Below are 18,745 nucleotides of genomic sequence, written 5' to 3' on the forward strand. Positions count from 1 at the left end.
AAGGTCAGTGCAATTTTAGACTGAATTATGCACCACTGGCGATACTATGATTGTAGGCCACTACAATGCGTAATGAAGCTGACCATACTGTGCAGACAGCTGTGTTGGTGTATTTTAATTGCACTGGGTAGCCGTCTGTATGTGGCGCTGAGGCATTTTCCACTTAGTTAGTCCGCACATTATCAGGGTCAGTAGGCTTTACTACCCAGTATTGTTCTGTTCTGTTTTCGAGGTTCAAGGCCAGTAAGCAAAATAACTGGCTTCCTGCTGCACAGTGTCTGTAGGTCAAGCACCAGGAGGCATTAAGATACTCTTGATTTATCATTACCAGCCTCATAGGTAGGTCCCAAGGTACTAGAGTGGACTATCGCATCAGTATTTGGAATATATTGTACTTCTTCTTGCCAGGTTGGTGTTATGTGTAAGGGGCAATTGTAAAAAAAAAACTTGAGAATTGTCTAGGTAAGTATGAATGCTATTTAATTTTGTTGTAGTTAAGCATTGACAAGATGTGTACAAGTTTATCAGGCATTGTGAATAGTTGATACATAAATCAAAAGATGAAATCAGCCTTTTACAGTGTTAGTATCATTGGAGTGTTAGGCTCATAAAAGTGGTTTATGTTTTATGTTAGTGTGTGGTTTATGTCAGTATTTTTTTTTATCTTAATGTGGTCTAATATGTTGATATTATTGCAGTGTTTTTAGTAATTGTTTGACATTGAATCTAAGACTTTCTTGGCTACAATCTTGTGAGTGTCATCTTAGGCCTACTGTTAAATCTTTTTACGTATTACTTTGTAACATATTTTTTCTGGGTTACAAAACAGTAACATATTTTAGGTTTATAATATAGTACGTTAATTAGGCTCAATTAAAAATAGGCCTATATTATTTCAGGGTTACAATACAGTCATGTAAGTTTAGGGGTATACTACAGTATATTTCAGGGTTATTATACCAGATGTTTTCAAGATTAAGATACAGTACTTTATTTTACACTTACAACACAGTACGTAATATGATGATTACAGTATGTTAATTCAGGGTTATAGGCTGTGTGCTGTTTCCGGGTTATGGTACTGTATATTTTATTCAGGGTACAGTGTACATTATTTTAGTGATTTAGTACAGTAGCACTACTGTATGTAGGCCTATGTTTATTTAAACTTGCAAATTGTTCTTTTAAAGTTAAGGCCCCCTAATTTATTATCACTGCTGCCCGCATCTTTTCAAAATTCTATGTTGTTTAATTCATGTATTATTTACAAGCGTAAATGTCATATATTTTTTTAAGGGTACTCAAAATCTCATGGTATTACAAGTTTTGTCCTGATATTACAGGTATCTACTTTTTAACTAAACAAAAAATAATTATAATATATATCTCTTCAGTCCACATCTTTTCACTAGGCCTACAGACAGTATTTTGTACCTTTGCGCGCCTACACACTGGATAGGCTAGCAGAGAGAAAAAGGTCGTATTGGGGTTATTCCGGGGGACACCAATACAGGTATTTTGTGTTGCAGCTGAATTTAGGGACTGTGAATACCGTTACACATTTCTGAATACCGGTACGTACCCTCAATCAATAGCGATTTTTTAAGCTGTACAGAAATACCTGTATTTCTTAGGATGGCTCGTTTCTACTGCAAAAAAAATACCTGTATTTTAAAATACCTGTATTATACAGGTATTTTCTGGCAGCAGAAACAGGCCCAAAGAAAACAGCAAAAAAGGCAGAATAATCATTTTCACTGACTCCCTTCTTCAGCACTTAGAAGCCTACAGTACAGTAAATATTAATTATTAAGGCTCATTGGAAGAGTATAGTACTCACAGGAGCACTACTGTAGTCAAAAAGACATCTTGCTAGCATATCCTAAAATAATAATAAAAATATAAATCAGATTAGAGTATTGCCACATAATTATTCTGTTAGGATGAAAACCACCTCAGCTTAATTTGGCTGCTTAAAGCTCAACTTTAACAACTTGCAATTGAACCATTTATTGACTGCAAAAGGCTTTCAGTTTCTACTATCCACTTTGATTATTCATCCCATTACCCACAAATACCCACTCACATTTCTGTTCCACTCCAGATTTCGGCAGACTTTCAGTATCGGTCCTGCTCAAGCTCCCAACAGTGTTATCATTACATACCTGCGAAATTCTGTTGGTTTTGTATCATCCGATAACACTGGCTAAAATATAATTACGGTATACAGAACCCAACTGAAACAGTGGCGGCTCTAGGATATAATTTATGGGGGGGGGGCCTAAGTATTTATGGGTGTAACTATATTGCGCAGCGTTATTTGAGTGCCGAAGGCCTGAGCCAGAGGTGGGTATGGGAGGGGGTGTCCTCTCCTCTCAAAACAAGATTTAAAAAAAAAATTGGGACTTCTTATAAATGGCCGGAAATGGCTGGGATGGGAAAACTAGGCCTATTTTTTTTTTGGTCCCACTGCCCGATGAACTTTGGCCGATGGGAGTGCTTAATCAAACTGATGGGGGTTGGATGGTGGTCTAATTTGTCAGTATTTATTACGTGAAAATTGACTGATTTCTTTTTATGCCACAGTCCAATGGGTTTGAGTAAAAAAAAAAATCACTTTCCTTATCGCTTTTCAAATAGGTTTGGGCTGTAATATAAATACTTGTTCTTAAAGGGAGAGTTACTATAGGGTATTTCAAGGTGAGTTGAAGGTTACATTGCATTACTTTGGAATGCTTACTTACCTCATCACTCATCCCAAGTGAAAACAACAAATTTAGTGTGTGCTGTTGTTGCTTAGAAGAATCGTGTATGTAGTGGCTACGCCAGGATTTCCCTGACTGGGGATCCAAGGTCCCTGAGGGGGGTCCAAGGTCCCCGACGGAGGGTTGATATCCACAACGAGAAAAAAGTGGGCGTGGTTTGGCATCGCTAAAAACCTTTCGAAAGTGGTCCAGGTGACTTACTGTACCCCCGAGTCTAATAATATGTACAAAATACATATAATTTTTTAAAATTTTTTCTCCGACGAATTGTGGTTTTTCTCCCCGAAAGCCCCCCAACAGGGGGATGTAGCCCTGCCTAGGGCCCCCCGTAGCACCGCCACTCTGTGTATGACAAAAATTACACAATGAAAACTGGAATATATGATACACAAACCAACATAAACTACTTTATTATAGTTTGTGGTGTGAGTGAGTAATTGACTATATGACATACATACATACATACATACAGTACAAACAAAAATACTCAACCAATTTAAATAGAATTCTTACTGGAATTTTACAATCTACATTTGGACTAGAATCATGTCGTTGCCATACAAAGTGTTAATTGCCAACATTTTTTAGATTACTGTGAAGTATGCCATGTTATTTAATGTCGGTTGCTTTTAACATTGTAGAATATAGTTTCTAATTTTAGTTGATTTTGAGTTGAATTGCCTGAAATAGCTGTCGTGTAACACAATTATTACTTTGATATCTATAAAGGGGATGGCATCAGCCGACTTATCTAAAGAGCCTTGGCATTTATATTAGTAACAAACAAGTGTTTAAAAGGCAGGAGTCATAGGTACTATGACTCTGTAGGCTTACGGTTTGACAGATATACATTGTTTGTCTATTGTATGTTTCAGAAACACATTATTTGTTGTTTTGAAATTTTTTTATCTAGCATTATTTCCATGTGTGGATATTGAACTTTTCATAACACAGAAACTTTTGTAAAATTCAAAATTCTCTCCAATCAGTTGTCATTAATGTCAATCACTGTGATTCTTCTTAAGTTTTGATGGATATTGAAGATGGCTACATGATTTTTCAGAAACAAAAATCTGTAAACATGAGTCTGCAAAGAAATGGAAATAATTATATAAGAATGAAATGAACCATTCAAGAGACATTCTTTTGAGTTACGTCTCAATCAGAAATAGTCCTATAATAAGAGAAATAAAAATGTCACAGAATTGTTTTTCCTATCCTAGATTATATAGGCCTAGAGGTAGTCCATAGCTTGCTTAGGTTAGACATCGTGGACCTGGTACAGGTCTGGTAATTGCTGCTTTAGTATTATAGTACTATACTTCCTAATGCAGAATTATCACATTGTAGAATAATATACTTTAGTACAAAAGAAGTTCGTCTCACCCCAAGAGAAGGTAAAGGTCAAGCAATGCAGGATCTAACTCTTCCTCTAATTATGTTCTAATGTAAGGACATCATAAGTAAATGGTGCATGAGTTTAACCTGTGACCTTAAGATTCAGTTTCTTACCCATGTGACACACTTCCTCAAAATACAATGGGGTTTTACCTCAACCGAGCATCTTGATACAGTAATAAAAGTTCCTGAATAGTATCTTCTTTTCATGTAGGCCTACTGTATACAGTAGCTATAGTTGAAGCAAGGCAATTCAACAACAGGACGCACATCTTAGGACATCAAAGGTTATAACTCTGGCATCGACATTCTATGCACCGCGTGCCCTTAAACGCTGAATTATCCACGCGTGTGTTAGTTGCTAGTGATAATTGTGTGTCGTGTCGTGCGGTGATTACAAAGACCTAATGATATTTTGCACTAACATTAGACTGAAATTTTATTCGTTATTTCAACATTATTTTTACCGATGTTGTGGCGTAGTGTGGTTCATTAGACTCACATTACAGAAAAAATAAATAAATTTCAATTTGCTGTAACTTTTCATTTTGTTGGTCAATTTTCATGAATCAAATTGTAGTTTATAGAAGCACTTAACAAGCTTGTGGTCAAAAGAAATTAGATGTAACAGACAGTACGAAGTACCCCAAATTAATAAAATAGTAACTAACACCATAAAACATGGCATGCATATACTAATAATTGACGGCTGTACTCGCAACTAGCATCAGATTGTCGATGCCACAGTAAAGATCAAGACTGCATGCACACACTATGTTCGCGAGCGGAGTGGTACGTCCTGTTGTTGAATTGCCTTTTTTGAATGTTGCTCGAACCTAAAACCTAAGCTCTAAAGCCATGTTTTTTGCCAGTATGTCATTCTCAAAATGGTTTTCTTAATTTGCTTGACATATTTGCTGAATTTTTTTGCCATGCTAATATGTATTCAGAATTTTAAAAGCGATATTATTTCCAGAATGGTTACTAATTCAACAGCCTACAGTACATTCGTCAAATTTTTTTCTCATTACCAAAAAGTTGATTGATTTTTTTCTTAGGCGCTAGCTAGTACTACTAGTGGCAGTTTGTTTTAATCATGGAACTTTAGTTTGTTGAGGATTATAATAAAAATACTTATTTCTGAATCTATTACTCTTGGTTATTTGATACATAAACAATCATACATAATTGTGTAACCTCTTCTATTCCCTGGGGAGTAAAGCCATTTCATGTTCCAGACCAATTTCATTACAAAATCAAATCCTATTAGGTACCAATCTATACTCCTGGGATGGAGATGGGCTGAAGATAAAGTGCCTTGCCCAAAGACACATATTTCAGACTCCAACTCAAAACACTTTTACTCTTTTTTGATTCCAAACCTAATACATCCAAGGATAATAGATTAATTAATATACAGTAGAAGATGTAAACATCATGATCTTAGCAATCAATTTTACCTTTTCTATTTATTGGTAAATAATTACTTTACATCTTATCTTAACTTGATTATTATGATATAAGAGTATAATCCATCGTTACGGACGGACACTTTCAATTTTAATTCTCCAAAAACATTTTATGCCACTACTAGCTGATTCATTATATGTTTCATATGCAAGAATAGTTTACACCTTATCTTACAAAAAAAAAAATTGTGCGGATTGATATTGTTACCAAAAATAGAACAGCGAAAATGTGAGCGTTACGGACGGACAAGATAGAATTCGCTGTTTTTAATGTTCCAGACCCTCTGTGCCAAACCTCTTCTTACCTATTTCTATTTGAGCATCATATCTCATTTGGCTATACTAGTGGAAGTCATTGTGTGCTGAACTATGGAGATCAATTTTTAACCTTTAGTACACTGGTTTAGTTCTATCCACTGCTCTCTATGTGTTTCAACTGCAGAGCTTTAGATGCAAGTATAAAAAAGCACACCATCTTTTGGAACAGATTTTTAAGTGCATGTTAACAACACAGTCATCTGAATCTAAAGTTATTTTAACTTGGCTCAGGGTGGCACTCTGAATCTTCACACTTACCTCCTTTGCGCTTTTTCCGTGAAATGTTATGGTATAAGATGTCAAAATAGACCGCTATCAAAGCAACCTTCTCGACCCTGGTTTGGTGTACGTTCAGATATGAAGATGAGTCGGACTAACTTTATCTTGGCTGTGGGTTGGCTTAAAGTTTATTGATTGTTCCAACTTGTAAAAAGGTGGCCCTGAGGCGGCTCTGAGCTGCTGTATCTACTGTATTGAGCTCTTACAGTAGTTATTTCTCATACCTGCATCCAACCTCATCTTCTCCATCTTACTGTATCTCCATATTACCATACCTACAGTATTAGCACCATACCTATTAGCACCAGATATCAAAGTCAACTATCTTCCATAGTGGATTCTCCCATCTTCATACCTCAACTTCTCTATTTTATCTCATATTAATTCAATCATCTATTAATGTTGCTTCATCTTTAACCTACTTCTGTCTTATTAGAATCTCATGCTCACTCTACTAACCCTATTTTAGCAGTATCAGTCCCATACAGATTTTTTTTTTGTAAAAGTCACTGACATGGTGTGATCATAATCCACTTGCATCTCACATTTAGCACAGTTAACTTCAGTTCATTCACGTGCAGTTCTGCTTTTGATAGCATCTCTAATGTCAATCAAAATATATTTTATGGAAGAGCATCACGTCTTTATAAGGAATATCTGTCAACAAAGTATAAGGGGAAAAAGGATGGTTATTTCCAAAAGCTAGATTTAGCAATGTGTCCCCGGTCAGATATGGTATGTCTTTGGAATTTATCAAGATGCTCTTTTAACCTTTTACATGTTTCTTGGAAAGCTTTAATATTGCTTCCTGTCCTCCATCAGTGAACCCATTTCTCATCAACTCCTCCTACACATTCCTTTAAGGGCTGTTTTTTCCTGCCAAGCATAATATGATTAAACAACTTTTTGTTTAAATCTGAGTCTGAGTTTATTATGGCAATAAAACAAGAACCTAATGTTTTTATAAAGGAAAATGCTTTTTAGAATAGCATTGCAGAAAAACCCAATCAACTACTGTATATTTTGTCTGATATTGACTTCATAAATACTATATAAAGTTCTCATAATATAATTATCATAATTACTTAAATGAAATTTAAGCTAAACATTATAAAAATATATAATTTTGGATGGTCTATAAAATTACAAAATTGTATTAAATTTACTTTAAGTATACAATGTTGACGAAATAGAATAATTTTATATTAATTACATTTCATTTTGTAAGAAATAGCACAATCTATAATATTAAAAAAAATTAAGATAGATGCTCTCATAGTTGATAAAAATAGCATTATCTGGAATGACATAAAGTAGATAGAATATTATATTATGGTTGTTTTAAGGCTAGGGGCAATAACCATCTGTTCACTTGTTTTCCCTTTAGTTCATTAATTGCTATTTTTATGTTTTATTCTATGCCTGAAGCACCCTCTTTTTCTATTTATGTAGCCATATATTTATATTATTGTTATTCATTAAAAAAAATACCTTCCTGTATTATTTTTTACTATAGTTCAGCAAGTTGTTGCTTTTTAGAGTAGAGAGTAAAGATGAAGTGGAATAAAGTGTTCAGAAGCTTTTGAAGATTTAAGTGCTGATCCTGAGTAATGAAGCTTTCGATGAATGTAACGCACGATTTCTATGCCGGCTGGATCATCGTATTATATCTTATAATCTGTATCCACAGTAGTTCAATAACTGCCATTGTATATTACACCTCATGTCCTAGAAATCTCTTTAGTTCATGGCCCAGCATTTTCTTAAAACTGGTTCCTTTACTTAGTGCTAATTTCAGGAGTTTTTACATTTTGTAAAAGCTAGTTGACCATGTAACTGCTGATTTTTTCCCTTGTTTTAACTGAGTAAAGGTGAGAATTACTGGTTCATAAATTATTAGACAAAAACTGAAATATTTATTTTTAAGTAGAAAATAAGATATTATTGCTGAAATTTGATACTAGAATTCAATATTTTTTAGTTTTAGGCAAATAAAATAAATTATTTTGTTTGAAAATTTGTTTATAAGGCTCCAAAATTTGAGGACTGGGACGTGAAACTAGCAATCATTTTATTTGGCGTTACTTCAAGGTTATTCAAGAAAAGTATTCAGTAGTCTTCATTTTAATATCTAAAATTTAGTCTTTCTGGGGTAATGTTTTGATTGGTCGTACACTTTTGGTACTTGTGCATATAAGCTTGCAAATATGGATAATTTTTCATTCCTGATGACATACTTAATTCGAAATATTGAATCCCGACACGATGGCGTGCATTTCGATACTTGGGGTATGTATTATACTATCTTATCTGAGATTAATCGGTGGACCTTTCTGTAGTCTACAGTATATTCTGATTAAAATTTCATCAATATTTGGCAGATTTCTTTTATTGAATTGTTATAACCAGCCGGTCACCAAATGGTTCAAAGAAATGCGGTTTATTCGTGAGAAACCCTTGAGATTCTGGTGAACTGCAGCTCTGGCAGATGCTCTCTGTAGTACAATCTGAAGAAAATGCTAATTTAAGAAAAGAGATCAAAGAAGCTATAAAATATAATCAGGAAATGAAAATAACTAGTTTTAGAATTTTTTTTTACTTGTGCTACAGCTGTTCAGTGTTAACTGGAGGGAAAATAATTTCTCGTTCTAATTTTTGAAAGTTGTACAAAATAAGCAATTAAAATAATCAAATAGAGTTAAATTAGTTTCTTTGTAAGTTCATGTTTATTGTAACCTCAACATAGGCAGACTACTGATTACTATTATACTACAGGTAGGCAAAGTGCAGGCCACAAGCCATTGAACAGTGGTTTTGATGCAGCCCACGAAAATAAATTAGAAAGTCTGTGTGAGGCCAACAACCATCTTTGGCTAGAAAACTCCTTGATTTTCACGCCCCAACAACAGTCATCTGTAAAAAGTAATTTTATAACTGAGCATAACGCTGTATAAAAGTTTTTGAAAACACACTGTGAAGGTTGGTTGCGGCTATCACTGTTAAGTAAGAAATTCACTTTATAGCCCTCTGACCCACTGTATGCCCACCCCAGCTTTATACTGTACTGCACACCACCTCTATCATAATATCTTTTTTTTAACTACCAAACTAAGGCCACAGATCAACCTCACCTCAGTGTGCTTCAAGATTGCTATGTAGATTGGTATTCAGTTTCTCAATCAAATTTTGCTTTAATATAACTGAAAAGTCTTCATCTTTCATATATATGTTCCCCGTACTCTGTCTCTTATACACATCTAGATGTGTATAAGAGACAGGACCATATCCTATTAAGTTTAGATACCATCTCTGTGGCAAAGAAATTAAATTAAATTATTGTATTAGTTTAAACCTAAATTGTAATCTGACCCTTTCTTGTTTTTTACAGGTATTGTTTCTTCCTGAATGAATATTTTATAATGTGTGTTTGAAGGATATTGAAAATTTATGGTAACTTTGCTGCAACAACAGGACTTTAACAGAACTTTGGATTTGGAATCTTGCTTGAAAATTGAGTAGTGAATTTGGATTACTATTATATGTACACTGAAGTGTGCACCCAGATAATAGAACCACATGGATATGAATATGAACTCATTAGCGGGCATGCACCCGCAAGGTAAGAACTTCAAATATTTTATTTAACAAAGTAATGTTTTGTATTCATCATCATTATAAATTTCATCATTGTCAGCTTCTGGAAAACTGACATCCACAATCATTATCAAGATAATGATGATGATAATGATAATGATAATGATGATGAGGATATTACCTTTACTCAACTTTGGAGTGTTGATCAGTGACACAGTTTAACAATAGCGATAATAAAGATATCATTTTCATTAATATTATCGCCTTTCTAGCTTTTTTGTCATCATCACCAACATCATCATCATCATCGACATCATCATCATCATCATTGTCTTTGTCATCTTTGTTATTAATATCATGTAAAGACAATTATTGGTGCGTCCATACTTGGAGAATGTGAATGAAATCGTAGTCTTGAACCCAATGTTGACGTCATGAGATGCTTTTCCGGGGATTGCAAAAGGAGCCACCAATGATTAAAATAGCTAGCTGGGTTCTGAAATTAAATAATTGTTGATAACTGCACATTGATTACTACCAGTAACAGTAATTAAAGAGGTAGCAGAACACGGAGGAAGCATTATTTGTGTTAAATACATTTTCTGTTTAAATAAGAATAAGATTGATAAAAAAATAACTGAAGTTTTAGAATCAGCGCACTAATGTAAATTATCTGTCTTTTAAAAAAATTAATTATACAATAACATTTTTAACAGAATAATTAAATTTATAACGGTGTGTCCCATGTGTTTATGTAGGTCACAAAATGACATTCTGTTTTATCAGGTCAAGTATAATTACCTCTGACCTTTAGATATAATGTCAGTAATTCTGCCATATTGATGCAAGTTTCTATACCTTCTTGATTGATGCAGTATATCGTATGTATTTCTATCACTTTAAAGTATTTTTATTTTCATTTAAACTTACAAAAATGACTATTTTTGACTGTAGAATTTGAGTCTGTTTTTATGCAGTATTAGTAAGGGTCTGCAAACCATGGGTCGTGTTCAAAGTATAAAGTTTGCAGAGCGGTGCGTTGGAGTACACAACTGTTCTTGTTTTCGTTGGCAACATTGAAGCTCAGCGCAATTGGTTAGGTGACATTCATTACCAGTAGAAAAAAAAGTGTTGTCAGTGACAATTGCAGTTCAGGGTCGTTTGGTAGGAAGTTGTGTTTGTGGGTTGTTTGGGGGTTTAATTTTTTTTTAACCATTGGCCTAGGCCAAATTATAAGGTTCATGGCTGATCAGTCATCCCATACATTTTGGGTTGTAAATTTAGCATCACTAGGCTAAATACATGATTGAGGTTTTTAATTATTATCTAATAATAAAGTAAACATTTTATTAATAATTGGAGGCATTCAAGCTATACTCAGCAAAAGCATTCTGGATCATTTTTTGAATAATCGCAGAGAAGTCTTAGTGGCTGGTAAATACATAAAAATGTAATAGTCTACCTTCAATAATTCCGTTGCTGTTTTTGGGGGAAAGTGAAGGACAAAGGCCTTCCTTCTTGCGCCTCACATAGGAACTGCCAGTGGCCTTTCTGGCCGCAAGCCAAAACATCTCGTCTACCCGGTCCGGTAATAAGACTTGCTTTAAAAATTTATAAATTATTTTTCTGGTAATCCTCCAAAACTGTGTTCCAGTATCGTCACATTACGTCATTTCTATTTGAGCACTAGAGATCTATTTCAGAGTGCACCAGAGAGCATATAGATGCCCAAAATTTCTTTGGGCCCTAGGTGGGCCCTCGACCCACATCAAATGGGCTTATTTCCTCTTAAATCTCAAGCCACTAGCTACTTCCAACTTGGCATGTACAATATGAGAAGTTGATCGTAAAAATTTAACTAATTTTACTACTTTACTTTTGATATTTAAAAATACAAGTCTTCTATCTTAATTATTCTTCCAACAGTTCAAAACTTTCCATGTTCAACTCGCACGTAAAAAGGCTAGTGCTTTTTTCTCGCGGTCAAACAATATGCAAAGGTCACAATATTTATCCATTAAGCAGATGAAATGAGTAACCAGAATGTATTCTCATGAATACTCATGTTTTTGTTACACTTCCAAACCTTCTTCCTATATATTGTTGCTTGTATGTAAATTGTCTACCACTGTATTATTGATCATTATGAGGCAGGATGAGGATTATAAATAGGAAGGGTTTCATGCTACAAAAATAAGGAATGGCGCTCTCTAGAAAGTCCACTTATTACGGGCGTACAATACTGTAATCTTTTCCTTAACCTAATTTCTTGCGAACATTTAGGAGCCTTGCTTCAGCCTTTGTTCCAAATTTTGTGACTAGTAATTAGTGAAGTATAATAAGAGTAAGTATCTACAATGGTGAGTCTTTTATGTACTGTATGTAGGCCATAATTTTTAGGCACTTTTCTACCTAGCACTTCAGGTACGGTACAGTACTTCAGCTTCCATTTTTAAATTACTTTCCCTCACACAAACACAATAACCAGTAAGTAAAATTTGATATTTAGGCCAATATTTTTCTAGCTGTCATGCACTTTGAATTCACTTGATGATATATGGTACACGAGTTTCCGATTTTCTTAGTAAAGTACTGTTCATAAAGTACAAGTATAAGGTTATAGACCAAAAGCATTGTTTAGATGCATGCACATAATGCATCAGTGCGCCCACAACCTGCAGGCAAAAAAATATAGGATGATATATTGTAGGAAATTACATAGGAAAATGAAGACATTGATGATTTTTGAGATTTTTCTACAGTAATAATGTTTCAAGCCCTTACGATTATACAAAAATCAGACAATGTTCAGTGTTATGGTTGATGTTATGAAAATATAGGATGATATGTTGTAGGAAATTACACAAGAAAATGAAGGCATTGATAATTTGGAGATTTTTATAATGTTTCAAGCTCTTATGATTATACAAAATTCAGACAATGTTCAGTGTTACGGTTGCTATTATCGATTCCTGTATATGTTATCTACTGTACGCAGATTATAAAGCATTGCATTTTCTTGCACGCGAGTTAGTCTGACATTATGTAGACCAGGCATAGACGACTGGCTTCGCACTAGCTGACATTATGTTGTAAACATTGTTATGTAGTTAAATCATCGACCTATAATAATAGGTCCATGGTTAAATCAACATCCTTTTTAATTATATGGGGGTGGTAGAATTAGTGAAATCAGAGCCACGTGAGGTGAGAAAACTCTTCAACCTTGACCCCAGTGAGATTGTTTACTTTGTCGTTCAAAAATCTGTTTTGCTGACATGTTCCCCGTACTGACATCTCTGTGATGATTTTTTCCCCCCCCCCCCCATTTTTCTCTTGCCTTGTGAGAGGATGCATGCTGCAGCAATTCACTTTCTTTCTTGCAGATCAAACTAATTTGGAGAAACCTTGACGCTAGCAGTTTTTTAAGCATTGGTTATTGTTACACCAGTCCTAAACAATTTCCTAATTCTGATTGGACATTATTGCCCTAATCCAATCCATACAATAATTCATCCTTACAGAATTAGGAATTGGTTTAAGACTGGTGTAACAATAGCCACTGGTTAAAATGGTGTATGTTCTTAATAAAATTTTGTTCTCACAAAGTTTTCATAAGCCCATGGCTATCTGTACTTATATAGTTCAAGGTACAACACATAGGCCTACTATTTGTGTGTGAAGTTGCTTAAAAGAGGGCTTAATACAGATTCCTGTCCTTTCATGGCCTGGTCATGGCCAACTATCAGTATAAACTTTATTAGGGTACCCAATATTTCTTCTTTCAATTTAGAAATTAGGGATTATTAAACACTATTAGGGATTATTAGGGAGAATGCGAGCATGGATGTTTTAGTACGGGACTTCCATAACATGGTATTCCAAGTGACGTAAGTACAAATCTGCTGAATGTGATCTGAAACATTTTTTATTTTAGGACACAAATTCAAGTATGCAAATAACCTATAAATACCAATACTAATTAGAACATTTAATGGTTAATAGCTACTAGGATTGCATTAATTCAAATTTTGCATGCTATTTCTTAATTATCTTTGGTCTGTGATGGAAGCAAATTTGGAGATTTTTATAATGTTTCAAGCCCTTATGATTATACAAAATTCAGACAATGTTCAGTGTTACGGTTGCTATTATCGATTCCTGTATATGTTATCTATTGTACGCAGATTATAAAGCATTGCATTTTCTTGCACGCGAGTTAGTCTGACATCATGTAGACCAGGCATAGACGACTGGTTTCGCACTAGCTGACATTATGTTGTAAACATTGTTATGTAGTTAAATCATGGACCTATTAATAGGTCCATGGTTAAATCAACATCCTTTTTAATTATATGAGGGTGATAGAATTAGTGAAATCAGAGCCACGTGAGGTGAGAAAACTCTTCAACCTTGACCCCAGTGAGATTGTTTACTTTGTCGTTCAAAAATCTGACTGTATTTGCTTAATGTGCTATCCATAGTTTTGCTGACATGTTCCCCGTACTGACATCTCTGTGATGATTTTTCCCCCCCCCCCCCATTTTTCTCTTGCTTGCGAGAGGATGCATGCTGCGGCAATTCACTTTCTTTCTTGCAGATCAAACTAATTTGGAAAAACCTTGACGCTAGCAGTTTTTTAAGCATTGGTTATTGTTACACCAGTCCTAAACAATTTCCTAATTCTGATTGGACATTATTGCCCTAATCCAATCCATACAATAATTCATCCTTACAGAATTAGGAATTGGTTTAAGACTGGTGTAACAATAGCCACTGGTTAAAATGGTGTATGTTCTTAATAAAATTTTGTTCTCACAAAGTTTTCATAAGCCCATGGCTATCTGTACTTATATAGTTCAAGGTACAACACATAGGCCTACTATTTGTGTGTGAAGTTGCTTAAAAGAGGGCTTAATACAGATTCCTGTCCTTTCAATGGCCTGGTCACGGCCAACTATCAGTATAAACTTTATTAGGGTACCCAATATTTCTTCTTTCAACTTAGAAATTAGGATTATTAAACACTATTAGGGATTATTAGGGAGAATGCGAGCATGGATGTTTTAGTATGGGACTTTCATAACATGGTATTCAAAGTGACGTAAGTGCAAATCTGCTGAATGTGATCTGAAACATTTTTTATTTTAGGACACAAATTCAAGTATGCAAATAACCTATAAATACCAATACTAATTAGAACATTTAATGGTTAATAGCCACTAGGGTTGCATTAATTCAAATTTTGCATGCTATTTCTTAATTGTCTTGGTCTGATGGAAGCAGTATTTCTCATGTGTTGATATGTTATGATTCATCCCTTCTTGCCTGATATTATTATTTTTTTTTTTATTAAAACTTTATTTTTACACGGAAAGCTTGTTTCACCCAGAGGGTGTTATTCTACAAGGCCGTGTTGTCATTGAAGTTGCAAAATAACAGTATAAAAAAAAAAAACTAACACATAATCACACAAAAAAAGATAAAATTATATACAAATACGAGATACAAAAAATGAAGCAAAGACCAAAAATTTTACAAAAGTGTTTTAAATATTTTAACAATTGAAGCATTTCTAACATGTTCATCCAGTGTGTTCCAGAGAATAGCACCATGGTAAGATAAACTTTTCTTTTTGTATTCCGTGTGAGGACGGTCTGACCAGATCATTTTACAACTGTAAGTGACTTTAATACAAGCACATAGCCTCATATATACTCATTGATGCATGAATACGGTGCGAACATGTTATGTTAGAATATATTTTTAATGAATTACCTTAATTGTAGTTATTTTTGCTATTTTAGTGTGTCATTACCTTCCTAATGACATAAGTGTTGGGGTAATTAGCATATTTTCATGGTTATCGTCTGGAAGTCTAGCCTAGATATCCATTACCAAAATGTTCACACCGAATTATAATATCTTACAGCTTATATTTGTCTTGATCTAAATTCAGGTAATGTTCACAAGACTTTATTTTTTTTTCATGTTAAATTTCTTTTGAATGTCCATAGAATAATCTCATTAAGTGCACTTTGAGTAATACGAATGTCAAAGCGCCATTGAATATTGCATTCTGTCATGGATATTGGCATTTTACAAATCCATGTTGAATGATTGCATTGTAATGTTTTTTAAAAAAATGTTGGGTGATAAAAGCTAGGTTGTGCAGCAGTCGATGTTTGATGTGTATTACTGGCTATTTATTATAATACAATAATTAGCTAATTGTGGTTTTATTTATATACAACACAATCAATTAAATTCAATTCAATGGTAACATATATTTATTTTATTTTTCTCACGAAGTACAAAATGAAAATACTGTAGCATATTACTTAATGAGAGGAGCACATCTCAAAACGCAAGGCTTGTGAAGGGTAGCTCAACAAAGAAATAATAAATAAATGAAGCATATTAACACCACATGACAAGACAATAGGACAAAGAAACATTAAGAAAACATTAGATTGCTGGTCATGAGTTGTTAAGTTGTAATTAATGAATTTGAATATTGATATCTAATAATCAAGATGATCAGTAAGCCTTGTCATTAGTAAGGTCAATTACCAATATTCTAGTACTACAGGATATATTAATTAACACTAAAAAAAGGTCACACATGAGCCAATTGAATTTGGAGAGACTATGATGTTTATATGTCCAACTTGCATTAAAAGATGATATCAATTTTAAAGATAAATATTCTTTTAATAGGTTGTTTGCTTATTATAATGCTGTAGGAAAATAGAAAGAAAATTACATGGGACTTTAGGTCTTGAAAGAAAAATGCTCCCAAAACTTACCACTTACAGATAAATAGAAAAAGAAATAAGACATGCTCACATGTCTTTAGCAGTGGTCTTTAAGTGTTTTATGTCATAGTAGCATTATTTGCTTTGTATTTTTAATCAATTCCATACTTTACTTTTTCTTATTGGATCAACTTTTAATGAATTGCTATGCAGTCAGTGTGTGCTAATTTAAATTATTACTTTTTTTCCCTGGAAGACACTGTAGGAAATTGTTCATAATTACATTGGAATACTTTCGATGTAGAATAGTTTTGTCGAACTTGTTCTAGCATAAGTTTTTGTTTTACTGATCATTAGCATTAGTCATTCTTATAGTTCAAGGTCTTTTAAATCACTTTAGCTGCTCTATAATATTTTCTAAATGTTGTACCATTTAAGATGATGTTGCGCCTAGCCTACCCCAAAGAATATTCAATATTCAGTGTGAGATGCAATGACTGTTCTTTAAATCATATGTACTTTGCTCGCAAGTCCTCGTCACAACCCTATATTTTTTGTTTAATTCAAGGTATTCATCAAAGTCATAATTGCAAACGGTATCCAATGGCTAAATTGATACAAATGTACAAAAACAATTATAATAACATGACAATAAAATGCATTTATATAACAGAAAAATAAAATAATATAACTATGTCAAAATGAATAAAAGTCAGTGATACAACACATAAATTCCCCCGTCGCGTAAACGGAAACGAAACAACTTCTGAACAGGACGGGAGCTTGATTGCGAGTACGGTCACGGTCTGTTGGTTCCTCCGTACTGTGCGCTCACCGTCCTCAAACGAAAGCTCGGTATTGTGTTTACATACAGTGTTAATTTTAATACTTTCAATGTGTGCAAGCCATTGTTTTAAATTTTATTTCAAATATTTTGTCTGTTTTCATTCATGCATTCTATTTTGTTGATACTTAAATTCTATAATTTGTTACAAGCAAAGCAAATTGCGAAGTTTTCAAGGCCGATAATAATCTTATCCATCACTTTTTTTCCAACGTGGCCTAGTATAGGCTTATTACAACAATAAAACCGTAAAACCTCGAATTGAATCCCAGTGGGCTTAATCGCAAGAAGCCCATCTTGAATTCAATTCAAGGTTTTATAGTATAACAACTCAATATTCAACAGATGTAATACGCAGTAGTTATGATTCTTTGCACCTATTTTTATAATAATTTTCCGTGCAAATGTAAGTGTGTTTTTTATGTACAGGTATCCATCGCGCAAATAAAATACTTTATATTATGGTATCAGATAGAATGCAAGAATGATTAATTTCTTAGGTTTCCTTGAACTTACAACTACAAACAACAAATAAAACCATCATAAATTACATTTTATTTTATAACACATGAATATATAAATCAGTAACTGTAAAATCCTCAATTAAAATGGCAAAAAAGAGTAAGAATAAAACCCCAAAAGTAAAAATCAAATTTATAACGTAATTTAGTATGCACATTTTTTTACTTTTCACATTGTATACTGTACTCTAATATATTATTTGTCTCAAGTAATACATTTTTGTTTTTATGGAGGACATATAAATTCATATCAGTATCTGAATTTTATGATCTGTGTCGAATACTATTTTGCGATAGTCATTACTGTACAAATCGAACATGTATGTTCCATAATCAATTGCCTCTAGCCAAGCATCTGTAATGTTAATCAATGTTGATGCAGTTGAAAAAAAATTAGGCCTAAAACCTAAATTTGTGAGTTTCTTTCAATATTTGAAATATGTGCTCAAGAAATAGAAAACCATTGCTCTATCAAACATAGCCCCAAATTTTGAATATTTTAGATATCACAAGGCAAAGTGAATACATCATTATAAAATAATACAAATAGATGATTCCTGGTATGTGATACAATTTTTTTGCATATCATACAATGATGTATAAAAAAAATAGGAATATTTGATTTTGCTACGAAGTAGAACGTAATGATGTACTGATAATTTAAACGTATGTTTGAACGTTGTGCGTTACGTTCCCTTCTGAAATCTAGAATGGTCATTGGGCGAATCTACATTCAGGCCAGAACGGTCTGTACTATGTTAAACATTGTTGCTTCGGTCTTTGCGTTTGTGACATCTTC

The 18,745-nt window shown here is 33.6% G+C and overlaps 1 protein-coding gene across 3 annotated transcripts in view; it reads left to right on the plus strand.

Moving 5' to 3' along the window:
- Positions 1-18,745, plus strand: part of LOC117107295 (retinoic acid receptor alpha-like) — a 103,758-nt gene that overhangs the window by 35,692 nt on the left and 49,321 nt on the right. For 2 of the 3 annotated variants that reach the window (XM_033248926.1, XM_033248927.1), the window contains one exon: positions 9,618-9,848. In XM_033248926.1, coding sequence (XP_033104817.1) covers positions 9,806-9,848 — 43 coding nt within the window. In that variant the 5' untranslated portion in view covers positions 9,618-9,805. Of the gene's footprint in view, positions 1-269; positions 463-9,617; positions 9,849-18,745 lie in introns of those variants that run through there. The other variant, XM_033248928.1, reaches the window with a different exon arrangement.

The sequence above is a fragment of the Anneissia japonica genome, unplaced genomic scaffold (genome assembly GCF_011630105.1).
Source record: "Anneissia japonica isolate Jap-2015-1 unplaced genomic scaffold, ASM1163010v1 scaffold211_len1577895_cov191, whole genome shotgun sequence".
NCBI classification, from domain to species: domain Eukaryota; kingdom Metazoa; phylum Echinodermata; class Crinoidea; order Comatulida; family Comatulidae; genus Anneissia; species Anneissia japonica.